A 20,052-nucleotide genomic window follows, 5' to 3' on the forward strand; every position below is an offset into this window, starting at 1 on the left:
TCAAAATAAACAAAACCAAAAAAAAATCAAAGATCATGTAGCGCCTGCTGCATCTGACGAACTGCCCTAGCAACTGCACGTAGGGCCTCTGCAAGTTCATCAAACACCGGCTGCAGAAATGGTCCCGTTTGTGTCCCCTGATCTCGATCTAGAAAAATAACCAAATAATGTATGTTAGAGAAATAATTTTTCAATATTGAATTTTGAAAACAGTATATTATTTTCACTTACATTCCACTATAGGCACCTCCTCTTCTTCCTCCCTTGGCAATGCTTCGTCAACCAATAACTCCCCCTCCTCTTCCTCAAAAGGCGGCATCTCCTCCTCCTCCTCCCCCCCCCTAGCCACCTCCACTGCTGGTGGAATTGTCCCCAGTACTTGGTCGTCTGTAAGAGATGAAACATAGTAATGAATAAGTATTAGTCAGATCAATGTCCAATACCAAATTGTACGATTCTTTCATTAACAAAAATGTTCAAAGTCTCCAAACATTTTCAATTTTTTAAATAATTTTATAAATACATAAAATAATTTAAAAAGATAAATTTTCCCTTTCATCTTTTATAAAGAGATTATAAATGTTTTAAATCATGATAGTTTAATTCATTCTTCTCTTTCTAAGAAAAGCATATCTAGATATTCTCCGTAGTTGAAGATTTGTTAATGATCAGAGATGTCTTGATTAAAATCAAAATCCATATGCAATGTGATAACTTCCTCAAATGATAGATATAGAATTAAGTAAATGGATTTAAACTATATTGTCAATGTTTAAAATTATTCAAATGTTTTTAGTAAAATTGCAAAGAATATTTTGGTTTTTATTGTCCTTTCAACATGCTGGCTTTAATAACATTTAAAATCTTACAAATTGTAAAGTTAGATTTTTCAAACATAGTATGATAATTTAAAATTTACCTTGGATATCAGGGACTTCAGCTCTCCCTGAATCCACATGAGGTGCTGTTATATACCTCATCGGCAACGGTGGTGAGGAGTGGTTGCTCCTGGGCGTTGCCATAGATACTGGCCGCATATATCGTGGCACTAGATCACGCCTGCGATCTGTGAAAATATAAATGTTTATGTACACATTAGATACAGGTTAGATATTATTGTTATGTATCTTCAGCATCCATGTATGTAAATTCCCCCCCCCCCAAAAAAAAAATGCGAGATAACTAGCAATATCTTGCTCTCTCTTGTCTCTCCCTGTCTCTCTTGTCTTCCACTCTCTCGTCTTTATCTCTCTCATCTGTCTCTCTTTCTCTCTCTCATCTTATCTCTCTCTCTCTCTCTCTCTGTCTCTTTCTGTCTCTCTCTCTGTCTGTCTCTCTAGATCTAGATATATAGTTCTATATACATATCAATATCTAAATATATATATAGATATATATATATAGAGATATATAGATATATAGATATAGAGATATAGAGATATAGAGATATATAGATATATAGATATATAGATATATAGATATATATAGATATATAGATATATAGATATATAGATATATATATAGATATATAGACAAATAAAAAATTATATTCTATATATGTTTAAACTTGAATGTATATGATGGAGCATGAACATTTTTTTTTACATTCTATATTATATATATGGATAATATAGGTAAGGTTGAACTACAAAATAGTATTGCATTGACTCTTAACAATTTTTTTTTGGCAATGAATTTTTGAATTACAGTAAATTAAATACATAGAAAGAAAAAAATGTCAGGATAAAAATTAAATTACATTCTTAAAAAAATGTAATGTAATTCCTGTAACACAGTAAAATAAAAAAATAAAAATATTAATCAATGAAGAATCAATGTAATTGATGATTGCTTGCGTCATTTAAGTATCCCTCATATAAACTTCTGATATACGTACATATACGGACCAGTGCTCTTAACGCTTCATAGCGTTCACGCTCCCGTCGCCGAAGGTCAGAAAACCTTCGCAGGCAGCTGCGACGTGTCCTGGTGATACCGGACACCCTCCTCATCCTCCGCATCATCTCATAGATGATGCGGTCTCTGTCCTCGTGTATCATCCCCCGTACACCGCCTATGCGACGGGGAAAGTACCTATTCATCCCGTACACCAATATCAATAATTCACCCTGGGTGAATGGTACAGACATTGCAATATCAATCCAAAAAAAATTTATGATTTTTTTTATCAAAGTGCGACATATATATATCAATAATAGAGAAATATCATTGGTTGTTGTAAGTGTACATAAAAATATCAATATTTGGTTGGCGGATTATATGTAGCACGTGTTCCTGACTAATAAACATGCAATTGACCTTTTCAAATGATATCATACATGCACCACTAATTACTCTCATGGCAATCACAAACTATAAATGTCAAATACGAGATTTACATAGGATTGTCTTGAATCATAATATTCCTGTTTACTGTCATTTTTGTAATCAAAACTAATTGTGGTATATTGCTGTCGCATTAAAAAATTAAAATATTTTTATTTAAAAATGTCAAGATTCACTAAGGCCTAAATGTTGTTTACAATGAATATCTTTCTCAATAAACATCCAAAAAAATACAACGATGGCGTAATTTAAATAAGTGCAAATTGTAATCCGTCATGATAGTCTGTAGGATGTCATACATGTCTACTAGTATAAATATTTTGATGTATAGAGGATGAACATTCATTCCAAACACAAACGTTAACAATTAGGCCTGAGTGACTATTGACAATATCAACTACAAAAATATCTCATATATTAGTGCGACGGCGATATACAAAATAAAGACTAATTTGATTGGTTCTTGGCTGTAAATACATGATATTCGGTTGGCTAATTGCATGTCTCACGTGTTCATTACTACCGGTTCTAAAAAATATAACAAATATTCGGTACGCTATTTAAATGTTTCACGGGTTCATAACTACTTATAACAAAAACATGCGACAGTATTAAAGCTTAACATAAAAAAATCATGAGTATTAAAGCAAGGCATATACAATTATTTTACTTACGGTTTATTCAAATATCGATTTGTGAGATTGCCTGTATTCATGCGTGTACAAAGTATAAGCAAATATTTAAAGAGATCCCTCTCCTGTCGGATAATAGACAAAAAGTAAAATAAGCTGACCCCTTTTATAGACAAATATGACACACTGTAGACACGTATGACACACTATAGACAAGTATGACACACTGTAGACAAGTATGACGGATTTATCGTCATCAAATAATTAATACTGCGACATCAATCTAATTTAAAACTTTATCGACGATAGATTTGCAGAGACATCAAAAGATTCTTATTATTCGATCATTAAAGTAAACGGGCGTCATAAATGACGAAATTATATTGATATTATTCAATTTGTTATAATTACAATAAGAAATGTCAATTGTTAACTGCTAATTGAAATTTTGGAATCTAAGTCTATAAAAGGAAATCTAAAATGGAGTCAAATCACCTATGCTTTACAAGAGCTGTAGGTGCAAGAGTTACTATTTATTGAGATAGATTATTTATTTATTCATTTATTCTCTTGCTGCTATTTTTATCTTGTGATGTCTGCGCCTGGTAAAACAAAGTCAGGGCGCAGCGTGCAATTTAATTTTGAGCAAAACCGGATTTTAGTGACCCTTGTTTTAGAACATTATGATTTTATTATTGGTTCTAAAGCCCATAAGACCTCGCTCTCCAAAAAATCTGCAATTTGGAGAGCAATCGCCAACAGTGTGTCCGCCGAAGGGAATTATCCCAAAACGGTGGACAACTGTAAGAAGCGATTTTCGGACATCAAAAGACGATTAAAGGCCAAGCTGGCCAGGGAGTTACAGTCTGCACGTCGGACCGGTGGTGGCGAGCCATATGTGGCTGAACTTAGAGACTATGAAGTTCAGCTGCGGGAGAAGCTGGGAGCAAACATGACGCTCGGTCTGGATTTAGTGGGGCATGATACTGACGAGTTAGCAGGTAAGATGATATTTATAGAAATATTCCTGTGGCACATTTTATTTAATGTTCCATCAAAGCTTTTTTAGAGGGACATAACACCAACATTGTTTATTTTATGAATTTGAAATAGAATATAATGTAAAACATCATTTTAAGTTACTTATATTATCTATTATTTGGAATATTTGTTAAAATTATTTGATGAAAAGCATATCTATATATGCTCAATAGCTGCTGATTGGATGCTGCACATAGAAGCATCATGTGATTGGAACACCATTGTGCATTGCTTTTACTTCAAATAAGGAAATTTTAGAAATTGAGAAAAAGAAAATATTAAAGTCAATAGGAATGTGTTTCACATTTATATTATCAATATGAATCATGAAATAAAGAATTGCAGTTTAATGCCCCTTTTAAGATCATTATGTGCAATATTATTCTTAATTTATTTATTTTTTGTTGTTGTTGAAGCATCTACCAGTGCAGCAGCTGCTGTCCCTGCTGATGACACAGATAGTGAAGATGCTGCTGATGGTGATGAAACACTACTATTGCCCGTCAGTATCCACACTGAATCCAGCCACAGCTTCTCCTCGGCCGCCACGCTCCCGGACATTATGTGCAGCACCCCTGATGTAGCAAGCATTGGCCGATCTACAGGTATGTTTACTATTATTAGCTTGATATCATTTTATTTTTAAAGTGGTATGATTGTTCAATTTTCTAAATATGTATATTCATTTTTATTTATCTAGTTGATGTCCGAAGGGCTTTAGGACCACCTCCAAGATCTACGATCTCCTCCTCAGGTAAAAAATATAAAATTAAATAAATTTTTTTTATAAATATTATCTTTCTTTGCAAATCCTGAATGTAAGCTTAAAAGACAGGCCATTGGGGATTTATAACCTGGGTAACGCTTATTGATTGTTGTCTATATGTAAACATCCAATCAAAAAATGGTCTACCTTTTATTGAAATTTTATGTGCCTGCTTGTAATATATTTTTTTTTTAGATTTTCAAGGAAAGACAAAAAGAAAAATAATCATTATAGATAATAGGATTAAATAATAATCTTGCTTAATATGTCATGATCTATCTGAATCATGTAAGTTTAGTTCATACTAGACTATCACTGTAATGATATTTACATATATTTTAATTTACAATTCTCTGCAAATTAAAATGAATGTAAGGTTTGTATAATCACCTGTGTATCGCATGACCATTCTTTGAGGCCTATTTAACAAATGTCTGTCGGACATTATCCAACTGTGCCGATCAGGTCTGACAGACATAGCCGAATGTGAAGAGCAATACATTCTCAGAACTCAGAGCATGTGGACAGGGTTATGGAGCTGTGGTCTTTAGACTGTTGCTTCATAAGTGTTGTTTTCCAAGAGTCTGAATACTCCCAATAAAAACTTTAAAAGCCCTTAAAGCTACTTACGGAGCTTGATAAATGGACCTCTATATCTCTCTCTCTCTTATGTATTAAACAACAAATGGAGTTGTAGCTACAAAGTTTATTGCGAGCATGCAGGATTTAAAGAAAATGCAGTTATAAACAAACGTAGAAAGAATGCTGCTCCATACCCTTGACGCTATTCACCACAATTGAGTCTGATCTTGTTTATTGACCAACACATGCTGACGGCCCATTGTCCGTTACTCTGAAGGGGCCATTCTCTACATTCAGTGAGTTATTGTGGACATGATCTGCACTGTTGGATCATGTCCAACAGAACAAAGAAAAAGACTCCTAGAATATATTCTCTGTGCATCATCATTGTCAATACGCAAACTTATCACACCATTAGTGGTGCTTGTAATCATGTCATTGATTAATCAACAATCTAATCAGATTTTGATATTGTTGAATTTCTACAATTGATGTGTTAACAATGATGTTGTACGGTGAATAATTTATTATAAATTTGAATATGAAATATTTTTGATAATAAGCCCCTTTACAAGTAGAAATGAATATACACATTCTTATTTATTTTCGACATTTAAGATAACATACAATATACAAATCAGTAATGTTAAAATTCTGTGTCTTACAAATTTGATTGTGTTATGATTTATTTAATATATCTGTTTAATATCATATGCATTTAATACTTCCAAATACATTAGTTTAACTAACAATATATTTTAAATTTTTTTTTTTTTAGATGCCGAGCGTGCATTACTGACTTCGGAGGAGATCGACTGTTGTCTTCGTGAGCTGAGAGATTTCACACAGGAGTCGTCCCTGGGAGAGACCCTATTTCCAGAATCACAGGATCAGGGAATTTCCCAGGGAACATCAGAAATAGATTCTCTCAGCCGTTCTGCCCCTCCTGACCCCGAACAACCAGCTGCTTTGGACCCTGGTGACCCTCATGCCCCTGTTGGTCATGCCCCATCAGCTCATGGCCGTGCTGATCCTGGCCACCGACTGCCTCGCATCTCTGATGAGGAGGCAGTCGGGGAAATGTTAGATCTGGCCAGGCAGTACCGGGCAGAACACCGTGAGTTGCGTGGGGCATTAAGCTTATCTATTGAGCAACAGGGGCAGGTATTAAATCGGGTCATTCAAGTAGATAGGGAAAGATTAGATATAGAAAGGGAAAGGTGTAGAATAGATACAGCAAGATTAGATCTTGAAAGAGAAAGGTGTAGAGTAGATACAGCTAGATTAGATTTAGAGAGGGAAAGATTTGAATACAAGCGACGTAGGGACAGTTGTAGAATAGAGTTAGAGAGGGATAGATTAAATTATGAAATGCAGAGGGATAGCGATAGATTAAATTTTGATAGGGAAAGATTAGCTTTTGATAGGGCCAGAGCAGCTGAAGAACAGCTAGAACGGCAGCGTCGGGAGAGGGTGGACGAAGACAACAGGGTTTTAAATCGTCAGCTGATTTTAAACTTTGGGAGAAGGGGAACAAGGGAGAGATCACCCCCCCTCTCTCCCTCACCCAAAAGAAAAAAAGATTAGGGTGTTTTAATGTGCTCATTTTATTAGGGTCTTTTATATAATTTTTATTAGGTATGTGTTTATTTTTAATTTTTTTACATTTTAAAAATATGAATAAAATATTTTTTAAAATGTATTGATGTTTTTTTAAACATTTAAAAATATGAATTAAATATTTTTAATGTTTTAAATAAATGTCTTTATGTTTTTCTTATTTTTAATTTAAAAATATGTATTGAATATTTTTAAAATATTTTAAAATGTCGATGTGTTTACTATTTTTAATTTTTAAATATGTAATGAATATTTTAAAATTACATAAATGTCGATGTTTTTATGAATTTTATTTTAAAAATATGATTCAAATATTTTTACAATAATTATTTTTTTTTTTTTTTAATTAAAACATATGATTCCAATATTTGTTTTCAAAATTATTTTTTAATAAAAATATATATCAACATTATTAATAAATGTGTTTGTTATTACTTGATTCACACGTTACAAATGACTGATGTTCTAATCGAATGCAGAAGTAAAATATTAACTACTCTTATTATTAAATGTTAAATGTAATAAACATATTATTTTTTATTTTATATAAGATTTGGAATATTGAGCTTTTGGATAAAAAACTCTATTATAATAAATTGTACTTGAATCAATATTTCTAGTATAAATATTCATTGTATAAATGTGATATTCACATTTGTTCAAATTTTTTATAATTGTCTTAATATCTTTATTTTAAAATTAAAGTCCCTACCCTTCGACAGAACTTTTTTATTGGTTGATGAATGTATACACTAATCAAGAAGAACAACCAAGGTAGTTCAACAAAATGGTTTTGCATCGAAAGTTACACAAATTATATTTATTTTAAAATATATTAATATTGTTTTAAATTTTAAAATATTAATAATTAATATTTTGAATAAAATTGTATGCTCTATATGAATAACACATAAAAAAATTTAGTTCAGTGTCTCTTTATTAGTTATAACATTATAATAAATATATTTATATATAGGAAAATCTTGATAAAGAGAGATATTGAAAGAGAGAGTGTTTGTGTGAGAGAGAGAGAGAGAAAGAGGGGGGATTGTGTGTGAGAGAGAGAGAGAGGGGGGGATTGTATCAGAGAAAGAGTGATTGTGTGAGAGAGCGAGAGAAAGAGGGGGGGATTGAGTGAGAAATAGGGGGGATTGTAAGAGAGAAGGGGATTGTGAGAGAGAGAGAGAGAGAGAGAGAAAGGGGGGGGATTGTGTGAGAGAGTGAGAGGCGGGGGATGGTGTGTGAGAGAGAGAGAGGCGGGGGATGGTGTGAGAGAGAGAGAGAGAGAGAGAGAGAGGGATTGTGAGGGAAGTTTGTGTGAGAGAGAGAGAGAGAGAGAGAGAGAGAGAGAGAGAGATAGAGGGGGGAGAGAGAGAGGGAGAGATTGATATTGAGAGTGAGAGAAAGAGAGAGATAGAGAAGAAATGTGATATAGATGAAGACAGACAGTACGAAAAACAACTATATACATTTATAAAACTGTAGTGCACTGCTGCTAGGTCCATTAATGTTAATAAAAAATTTTTTGGCTATTTTATATTATTATAATGTGACCGTTAAAATTAATGTACATAACATTGAGCTCATGACCAATAAAGTGATAATTAACCAATTAATTTGTTGTATTTTTTATGCAGATAGAGCATGACATTTTAATCAAGCTTTTAATTTTCTCCTAATCAACGATGTTCTTCATTATCTTGTTTGATTAATTGTAAATGCAACAATGTAATTATTGATTCTGTGACATTTATGGTGATAAACCGGTTTATTCTAAAATACAAGTATGCCTAAAGAAATGAAATAAAAAGGTCATTTTTATAAAAGGAAATGCAGAATATTAACACATAATAATAAATATTTCTTGTTATAGGCTTACAAATAACAAAAGAGTCAAGTGTAGATCTTCAAAAATGTGTTTAATGAGATTTTATTAAACATGTGTCTCATCAACTTTACATTAAACAATAGCAACATTTGCCAAAATAAACCATTTACAATCAATGCATTTACAATGATATACAATTTCATTCATAGAAACGACAATATTTGCTCAAAGGTAATCCAAAATATAGCAGCTTTTGGATTACAAATAATAATGTAAAGAAAAACACAAATAAAAACTGTATGTTGCACAATCAACCTTCTTGCCCAAAAACCCCCTGGATATAGACTGATCGAGCTTGGACACCCAGAGCATTGTGCTCCAGGTCTGGGTCGATGAATTCACCATATTCATTGTCCAAGCTCTCCATATCTATATCCGGGATTTGTAGGGCAATATTGTGCAACATACAGCAAACCAAAAAAATTAAGGAGACTTTGGAGGGGGCGTACTGAAGGACACCACCAGAGATGTCCAAGCAGCGGAAACGGCTCTTCAGCACGCCAAAGGTGCGCTCAATCACAGATCTTGTTGCCTTGTGTGCACGGTTGTAGCGCACCTCTTCCACTCCGTTGGGGTTTTGGACGGGTGTGAACAGCCACGGAAGACACGGATACCCAGAATCACCTTTAAAAAAAAAAAAAAATGACATTAGCAATAGTAATGATTAAAATATTTCATATACATATGGTTAAAGCATTGTTTTTAAACCGATGGGCCGTGGCACACTAGTGTGCCATGTCAGAGATCCTCAGGTGTGCTGTGGCTGACAACAGTGCGGTTGTGTACCTCTTTCAAAACTCTAAATATTGGTAGGTATTTGAGGGGATCATCAGGCATCATTTACAACCATGACATTAACATTCATTCACAGACAATCACTATGATTGCTTGTGAATGAGTGTAAATATGTCATGTATATTTTGTAGGAGGCATGGCATGACAGCACAGTACAGTGTGTGTGTGTGTGTGTGAATATATATATATATATATATATATATAAACATATATATATATAAACACATATATATCAATATAAATAAATAAATATATATATATATATATATATATATATATATATATATATATATAAACACACATATATATATATATCCTGTATAAGGCTACAATGTATGATTTTGTAACATTTTTCAATGTAATCAAGTGTGCCACGGTCAATAAAAGGTTTCAAATCACTGGGTTAGAGTATGTAATAGATATTTACCTATCAAGATTCCCTCTGGCATTTGGCCCTCCTGGAACCGATGGTAGATGGCAGAATTCCGGAGGATGAAGGAATCGTGATTGCAGCCAGGGAGTCCAGATCGAACACTCATCACCCTCAACCTGGCGTCACAGATGACCTGGATATTCAGCGAGTGATTGGATTTCCTATCCCGGTAGGGCTCTTGTTCATCCCTGGTAGGCTGCACTAGGATGTGAGTGCAGTCAATGGCCCCCAATACCCTTGGCAATCCAGCTCGATGGTAGAACTGGAGCTTGACAGCATGCCACTCCTCCGGTGTGTTTGGGAAGTGGACATGATGGACTAGGCGTCGGTGCAAAGCATCCAGGACAACCTTCAGATGACGTGAGAAGGTTGTCTGGCTCATACCAACGCCTAGACCTGTCACAGCCTGGAATGACCCAGTTGCCAAGAAATAGAGGACCGCAAGAAGCTTTACCATCCCAGGGATTGCCCTCGTTCTTCTAGTGAGTGGCTCGAGAGAGTCCGCAATCTCGACATAGAGCCTCTCAATAGAGGCCCTATCCAGTCGAAATCGACGGATCACCTCTCGGTCACTGAGGGCATGGAGCCCAATCCTTGGGTAGAAAACCCTTGGCACTCGCCGGCGTCTTCCATGTTGTATTGCAGCCATCAACACCCGTCTTGCCCTGCGTCTCCTTAATAAAAGCACAAAATTGACAACATTGAGGATGTCCATCCTCAAACCAAGAACCAAACAATAATAATGAAAAGCAGTGATTGAACAGCCCCTTTTATAATGCCTAGTTTCACAGATGTGAACGTTTTCAGTAATTAACTACATTGGTGCAGCAATCATTACCTAAGACATGGCTTGCACATTTTGTTAAGTATCGCGTCATATAACGCTCAATTAAAGTGACTAATTGATAAACTACGAAATACTAGTGACGTATATGTCTTTTTTAACGCGTCATTTGACGAGCACAATACGATGTTCATAAACGTATCTTATTGAGCCATTCAGGTGTGTTTCACCTGTAAGAAATGCAGGTGTCTGTTTAATTATGAAAATTATTTATTCAAAACACATGAGTATGTTGCTCTAGTTTCAATGTTATTTAATATTTTTCTGTTTGGATGGCAGCATTATGAAGGTGAAAAAGGTCAGTGATTACTGTGTTTTACTATTAAATATTAGAGAATTAAGAATTTTCTATCCTAAGTAACAAAAAGAATGCTGTGTTGAACATTATGTGAAATATTGGGTTATTCTGGATGTGATTCCTAAGAACATTTTCAAATCAAATGTATTTTGAAAGTGCAGTTAAACATTGACATGAAGCTGACATTTATAATTGCATTGTAGCTACAAAAAGGTATCCTAGCAAATGACTGAACTCATTTCAATTTATTTTTAAAGTACAAAGTTACACAGTGACATCAATCCATGAAATTTATAAATGCATTGTATCTCCAAAAAGGGATACTAGCAACTGACTTCAAAACATTATCAAACATTATCCTAATGATTTACCTTAGCCTCAACGATGCTGCCATCCAAACCAAATCAGAATTCATATAATGCCGATGTAAATTTGCATGTGTTTTGGATAATTGATTGATAGTCTAATTTGTATTGTGTGTAATTAAATAATAGGCTCTTTTGTATTGTGTATAATTAATTAATAGCATTATTGATGTGCATTGTTTCGAATATTTTGCTATCCTTTGTGTTCATGTGTTTTTCATTTTCAAAATGGAACAATTGCTGTGCATTGTTTTCATTCTTTGCCTATCCTTTGTGTGCATGTGTTTTTCATTTTCAAAATGGAACAATTGCTGTGCATTGTTTTCATTCTTTGCCTATCCTTTGTGTTCATGTGTTTTTCATTTTCAAAATGGAACATTTGCTGTGCATTGTTTTCATTCTTTGCCTATCCTTTGTGTGCATGTGTTTTTCATTTTCAAAATGGAACAATTGCTGTGCATTGTTTTCATTCTTTGCCTATCCTTTGTGTTCATGTGTTTTTCATTTTCAAAATGGAACATTTGCTGTGCATTGTTTTCATTCTTTGCCTATCCTTTGTGTGCATGTGTTTTTCATTTTCAAAATGGAACAATTGCTGTGCATTGTTTTCATTCTTTGCCTATCCTTTGTGTGCATGTGTTTTTCATGTTCAAAATTATAACATTTGCTGTGCATTGTTTTCATTCTTTGCCTATCCTTTGTGTGCATGTGTTTTTCAGTTCCATAAACTCTAACAAGTGGCAACAAAAAAAATATATTTTCCATTGTTTTATTAGGTGACATGATCGACTCGAGCCCATTGACTACTATAGGATCCGCGACCTCTGAGGCGGCGCATTGAAAATGAGGTACGCTGCGTCGGATACGACGCGAGCGTAAGTGGTCATTTTTTGATAACTATCAGAAAGCTTCTAATTCTGTTGAATAGCAGGGCGAAAGCATTGGAATCCGCAAGTTTTCCAGAGGTTTTCTATTCGAATCGATCTGTGTCGAATTGAGAGCGCCGAATCGTATGTTACGTCACCAAAAATCAACTTCGGACGATTTAGACACTTTGATAACTGAGGCGAAGCCAGTTCGCGACGTGTACGACGCGGATTTTCGGCCGATTTCAAGTAGACATTTTGATAACTACCCCCCATAGTCAGCAAGAAGGAAGAGCACTCCACGGGACTTTAGAATATTTAAGCACACTTTAATGTGAACGTTTTCGGACGAACTGTCCGTCCTCAGACAAATAAGTGTAAGAAAGCAAACTTACCCTCCACCATAAATACATTATGCTGTATAATGTATTTATGGTGGTGGGTAAGTTTGCTTTCTTACACTTATTTGTCTGAGGACGGACAGTTTGTCCGAAAACGTTCACATTAAAGTGTGCTTAAATATTCTAAAGTCCCGTGGAGTGCTCTTCCTTCTTGCTGACTGTACATACTTTTTGTGCACCCGGGGCCTCAGCTCAGGATTCTGGAGTGCAGTCTGTATGTTACTTATATATATATATATATATATATATATATATATATATATATAGCCCCCACTGTATGAATTTAAAAATTGTCTAATCCGTTTTACAAATGATTTTACTTCTTTCACTAGACGTATATTTATTTATTTTTATTATAGAAATATAAGACTCGAGTTGGAGGGAAAGGAACACAGCTTTCTGGGGGACAGAAGCAGAGAATAGCAATTGCCAGAGCACTTATCCGCTCACCAAAATTATTACTACTTGATGAAGCCACTTCAGCATTAGACAACGAGAGTGAAAAGGTAAAGTATGGACACTGAGACCCTGATGATCAAAAGTGCTTTTTAAGCGGCAATATATTCAAAAGGTTTCCAACATGATGTTGAGAATGCCAGCAAAATGATAAAACATGCTGACATCACTGTTTAAAGGCAGCATGGTCTGAAAGGTGTTTTACTAAACATTGCAAAGGGTGGCGATGCTGGTGAAATATTCCAAGCAGTATTGGCACCAACATTGGTGATGTAAAGTATTCCTTTTAAATATATAGCACCAAGCCTAATAAATATACCTATGTACCACTAAACAGACATAATCCACCACTGTAAACTAACCCTACACTAAATAACCACTAAACTGCCAATAGCCCACCACAATAAACTTCCTAACCTATTAATCCCTATACTGCCAATAGCCCACTGCAATAAACTTCCTAACATATTAACCCCTATACCAACATAACCCCCCACCGCAAACTATCCCTACACTACTTAACCCCTATAGCACCATAATCCTCCCATCGCAAACACCTCCTAACCTATTACCCCCAAAACCACCACAACCGCCAATGCAAACTAGCCCTACACTACATAACTACCTAACAGCTAGCCCCCCCAAGACTCCTAACCTAACACCCCTAAGTTACACAAAACAGCAAACACTAACATTACAAAAAATAAAAAGCGCTACCAAATCAGTTATGTCTATCCTAAAACTAAAGTCCCCCTTAAAAAAAACCTCAAAATAAAAAACCTTAAACTAACACTAAAAGTTACTATAGTAAAAGCCCTTAGAAGGGCTTTTTGTAGGGCATTGCCCTAAATTGATTTCGCTCTTTTTCTAAAAAAAAATACAGCCCCATTCTACAATAACATTAACCCCTCGTCCGAAAAAAAAAAAGAATATCTAAAAAAAATACTCTAAAAATTGTCCTGAAAGGGCATTGCCCTAAAGTAATTTCAGCTCTTTTGCCTATTAAAAAACCCTATTAAAAAAAAACTAAATAACTATCCCACAAAAAGCTAAGTTAAAAAAATTTTTAAAAAAAACATTGCCCTGAAAAGGGCATTTGAGTGGGCTCTTTTGTTCAATAAAAAAAGACCTATATTAAAAAAAATAATCCTAAAAAATAAAATAAAAAATCCTACAACTGATAGGGCATTTTGTTGGGCATTGCCTGATAAGTCTAACAGCTCTTTTGCCCAATAAAAAAAAAAAACTATTCTAATAAAATACCAATCTAAAAAAAAAACTAACCTTCAAAAATCCCTGTCCTAAAAAAAGATTGCCCTAAGAAGGGCATTTTGTAAGGTGTTGCCCTTTAGTTATTTCAGCTCTTTTGGGCTAACCCCCCCAAACCCCCCCCCCCAAAAAAAAATCCTTACTTTAAACCCCACAGTTTCTACTCACCCAACTTGCCTCCGGCTCCTATGAGATCAGCTCGGGCGGTGCTCCTATACTTTCTTCATGACGGTTGTCGTCCGGGGCAGTCCACTACATCTTCATGCCATCAATAATCTTCTTCCATCATCTTCCATATTCCATTCAATCCTTTTTTTCTTTTTTTTTCAGTTAATGAAACTTTTTTGGAAAAAAATCATTAACAACACACATCTATACAACAAATATCCAGATCACCCTCTCCCCAGCCACTGTCTTTAACTGTTATACTCTTTTTTTCTTTTCCTCCCTGGTACACCTAAACTCCCTTGCCTAATCGATGCTCCTTGAAGAGTTGCAATTCTAAACTTTGCACAGTAGTTCAAGGTGGTTTCCAATGCCCCTTTTCTAGATGGCATTAAACTGACAGTAAACACCATATAATTACAATTTTTTATAGATTTAGTGTGAAGTGATGCGCTTTGCTCTCCCAACTAGCCAATCTTAATATACTACCTCCTTCCTAGATAGTTCAAATATGGTATACAAATAACAATAAGGGTAGATGGCGCTAAAAAGCAATTGGGTAACTAAATAGTGGTATATAGTGAGGGATAATTCTCAAACCTCTCTTCTAAATTTAGACTATATCTAGATAGTCACAATTTTCCAACAAACTGATTCCCAATCTGTAGTTCAATCAAATCTATAACAACTTTTATTATCAGTATTTTTGAACAATTTTGCTCTAATAGACCAACTTGTACAGTAAAATTTCTTCAAGCTTTCATAATGCAAATAAATCTAAAATCATATATATTAACTGACTGTCAGCTTTAAAACATCTTAAAAAACGTTTGATAGACACAATATCTCTAAAATTCTTGCTACAGTGACTGCTTCGTTTCTATGCAGTTAGAAAATACAGCTCTAATGCTTCAAATGTAAAACATATTCACAGTGATAAATGACAGCGGTATCTCTTTACATTTTTTTTTTTTTGCCTGCAGGCTGTAACGTTTTTTCAGATAGTACAGTCTTTCCTTTGTATGCTGTTTTCACAGACAATTGATGCAGGTGCATTTAAGTTGCAAATTACAGTCTCTGCTTCTATTAGCAATTGGTGTGGGTGTATTTCTTTAAAAAACTTTGTGCTCTGAGACAAGGTGATTATGCAGTTCAGAGTATAATAAAATATTGGTTCTTGTGCTTTATGGGAGGTAGCTCCCTTACGCTTAATCTATTTCAGCCTCTTTGTGTTCAGATGATTTCTCACCTCTTTGGCTGCCGTCTGCAGGAAACTTTAGGTGTATATACACTCTCACCTGCTTTTGGCTTTTCCTTCCGGCTGGTCTTCTCCCGCTGAGACACGCTGTGCACTGTGCGTCTCAGTCTGCTGGAAAACTTTGTGTGGTTCTTCACTTGCGCAAGCCTTACTTACCACAATCAGACTCCCATCCAAGGAATGAAGATGCAAAAGTTGCTCTGCTCTTAAGTACCAAGTACGCAGAGTTTCTCCTTTCAAGTGTCTTTCTGTTACCTCTCACAGCAGCTCGCATACAATCCTTTCTACGCGTTTCACCCTTTCACTCAGGGCTTTTTCAAGATTAAAAGCACCTGCATCAATTGTCTGTGAAAACAGCATACAAAGGAAAGACTGTACTATCTGAAAAAATGTTACAGCCTGCAGGCAAAAAAATAAAAAAAATTAAAAAAAAAAATAATTAAAAAAAAAAAAATTTTTTAAAGAGATACCGCTGTCATTTATCACTGTGAATATGTTTTACATTTGAAGCATTAGAGCTGTATTTTCTAACTGCATAGAAACGAAGCAGTCACTGTAGCAAGAATTTTAGAGATATTGTGTCTATCAAACGTTTTTTAAGATGTTTTAAAGCTGACAGTCAGTTAATATATATGATTTTAGATTTATTTGCATTATGAAAGCTTGAAGAAATTTTACTGTACAAGTTGGTCTATTAGAGCAAAATTGTTCAAAAATACTGATAATAAAAGTTGTTATAGATTTGATTGAACTACAGATTGGGAATCAGTTTGTTGGAAAATTGTGACTATCTAGATATAGTCTAAATTTAGAAGAGAGGTTTGAGAATTATCCCTCACTATATACCACTATTTAGTTACCCAATTGCTTTTTAGCGCCATCTACCCTTATTGTTATTTGTATACCATATAATTACAAGACACATCGGTATTTTACAGTATAACATATCAGCCAAGTGTAAACACTTAATAATATATTTTATAATATCAATCCTTCTTTTCTTCTTATCTTCTTGAAGACGCCCTCTTCATGAGGTCACCACCACACACTAAAACTTGAATGGGAGGTTCTTCTGTATATAGGGGTTCCCTTGCATTTCTCTTTGCTGATTTTTCTTAGTCCAATCAACAAATAGAAAGAAAGGGTTTTATATTCTTTGCTTGGACTAAGATTTAAAAAATGAGAAAAAGAGCTAACTCACTTTAGGGCATGTACATGCAGCCACAAATCAGCAGGTATATTTTTAACAAAGGATACAAATAGAATGAATCAAATTAGATAATAAAAACAAATTTGCAAGTTATTTAAAATTACAGGCTCTATCTGAATCCTGAAAGAAAAAAATTGGGTTTTTATTCCATTTTAAGAGACAAGTGGTGTTTAATGTCCATTTAAAATGATGACTTTAATTGCTGTGCACATTAAAACATTTATGGCATTTTTGTCAAGTTAACTCTCTATATTGATAGATTGCATTACCACATTTACCTAACTTTCTATTTTTAGATTGTCCAGCAAGCTCTGGATGCAGCTAGAGAAGGAAGAACCTGCATTATGATTGCACACAGACTGTCTACAGTGCAGAATGCCGATATCATTGTTGTCATGAAGAATGGAAAGATAATAGAATATGGAAGCCATCAACAGCTTCTAGCAAATCGTGGGGCGTACTTTAATTTAGTAAATGTGCAAACAATAACGTAATGTGAAAACAAAGATATAGAAAATGTGTACAAAGAAACACTGCAGTTAAGCATGACAACACAATTGTAGTGTATCACAGCAGAATGTTTTACAGAAGAACACATCTGTTGGGAAACTATTGTACTGCATTACATGGAAGTGTTTAAACCTGATCTTGAGGGCCACAAACAGGCAAGAATATAATAGAGATGAGACTTACTGGCACTTTGTGATGTGTAAATGCTACAGGACTATGGATTATCTAATCAAGTTCCTGTGTGAAATAAATCACATGGCTTTTAAAGGACCAGTAAATACTGAAGATTTGAATAATTAACAAATGCATGATAACAAGACAATGCAATAGCACTTAGGGGTCTATTTATCAAAGACTTTCGCCAGCCTTCATCCCCCTACGACTGCAGATTCTCACAAGAGAACCTGCAGTCCATATTTATCAAGCAGCGGTCATTAGACCGCTGCTTCCCTAACCTCTTCTCCACCTTTTAGGTGGAGAATTTCAATCTCTCCGGTATCGTCCAACCGGGCACCATTGGGCATATTTATCAAGCTCCTAATGGAGCTTGATGCCCTGTGTTTCTGGCGAGCGGTCACAAAGACCGCTGCTCTGAGCAGGCGGACAGACATCGCCGGAAATCAACCCAATCGAGTACGATCGGGTTGATTGACACTCCCCTGCTGGCGGCCCATTGGCCGCAAGTCTGCAGGGGGTGGCGTTGCACCAGCTGCTAGTGCAATGCTGAATACGGCGAGCGTATTGCTCGCCGTATTCAGCGAGGTCTGTCGGACCTGATCCGCACTGTCGGATCAGGTCCGTCAGACCTTGATAAATAGAGGCCATTGTGTTCCACACAGTGTGGGGTGATCACACAGCAGGACCACTGACAGACTTGCATTTAGTGTATTGTAGGAAATGTTACTGCCTCTGACTAGAAAATCTCACTATCCCTCTAACCAGACTATGCTACAGATCCTCCCACCAACAGAAACTAAAGCATTTCTGTTCTCTTTCCAGAGGAACTTAGTTCCACCTGCAAAAATAGTGTAGATACTCCGTTCCTATGCATTCCCGCTCAACTTGACCCCTGATTGTATATGTTTGAATCTCTCATAGCACACATTCTTCCTGTATACTGAACTTTGATATTCTGATGTGTTGAGTAGCAATACTTTGTGTAACATTCATTTCAATTAGGATTTAGTGCTGGTTTTATATTTTGTGTTTTTGCTCCAATACTTCTAAGGAAGCGTCTAGATCCCATATATAGCCATTAATAAAATCACAAATTAAATATTCAGCAGAGCCTTTGACATTTTCCAAGAAAGGGAAAATCAATCATCTAAAAACCTTGTGTGCACTTTTCCTAAGTTACTTTATACACTTTGAGGCTCTCTACTTTCGCTATACTGAAATGGGGCTGCAGTTCCTCTAAAGCTAGTTTCAAAGTGACTAACATACATTACAGTCAGATGTGCTTCTGCAGTAGTATGAGGGATAGAAATACTAATTCTGACTGCTAGTGGAAGTTATTAAAACTAAACTACAGAAATGTACTTTTGCTAATTTAGAATAATACTATTCATTTTGTTTCTGTTTCCTAAATTATAATAATGACCCTTATTACACAGAGGACTGTAACAATAAAAAACAGCACATTTTTTTCAATCCATGCTTTTTCAGCTGATTTTTGGCTTTCTAACACATTACAAGCACTGTACTAGAATCACATAAGCCTCAAAATAGAATTGTTTTTCTTATATTCTGATAGGGTAAACACACAGACTTTTTATTTTTACCTGGTGGGGTGTTCTATATTCTATATAAAGTAACAAGTCCTCCAGCACTTCCAATAAAAAAGACCTTTATTAATATTTCATCAGGGGTCAACAAATAACTGCAACGTTTCGGGCCTAGCTTCACCCTTCCTCGTGCATACCAGATCTTAACATTACCTGCCATTAAATAGGCTTATGCACAACTGTGTCTCACAGGAATCCTATGCTTTAGCTCCACCTAGGGGTTGTATGTGTTACTACATCATAAACATAAATGCAACTTTTATATACAGAAATTAAAGCATAACCATGTGAATTTTTATCCTACAAAACCCTAGAGTAGCCACAATTTTTTTTTTTTTAATAAATTGTGCAAACAATTTACTAAAATGTGTGTTGGATCACACAGAGGATTACACAAAGGTGTACAGGGGGATATCAGTATCACATACAGGGCATGACTCAACCCAGCTGTAAATCCTTAAAGGGACATAAAACAAGTTGGGATAGAGACAAAATATAATAATATATACTTTAATTACTTTAA

General features: G+C 35.1%; 1 protein-coding gene across 1 annotated transcript in view; it reads left to right on the forward strand.

Moving 5' to 3' along the window:
- The window catches only part of LOC128660335 (ATP-binding cassette sub-family B member 5-like), a gene marked incomplete at its 5' end in the record, with an annotated part of 170,157 nt that extends 150,762 nt beyond the window's left edge, over positions 1 to 19,395 (forward strand). Inside the window, 2 exon segments of the mRNA XM_053714134.1 lie at positions 13,237 to 13,383; positions 17,532 to 19,395. Coding sequence (XP_053570109.1) covers positions 13,237 to 13,383; positions 17,532 to 17,729 — 345 coding nt within the window.
- Between the last annotated feature and the right edge of the window lie 657 nt (positions 19,396 to 20,052).

The sequence above is a fragment of the Bombina bombina genome, chromosome 5 (assembly GCF_027579735.1).
Source record: "Bombina bombina isolate aBomBom1 chromosome 5, aBomBom1.pri, whole genome shotgun sequence".
Classification (NCBI taxonomy): Eukaryota; Metazoa; Chordata; class Amphibia; order Anura; family Bombinatoridae; genus Bombina; species Bombina bombina.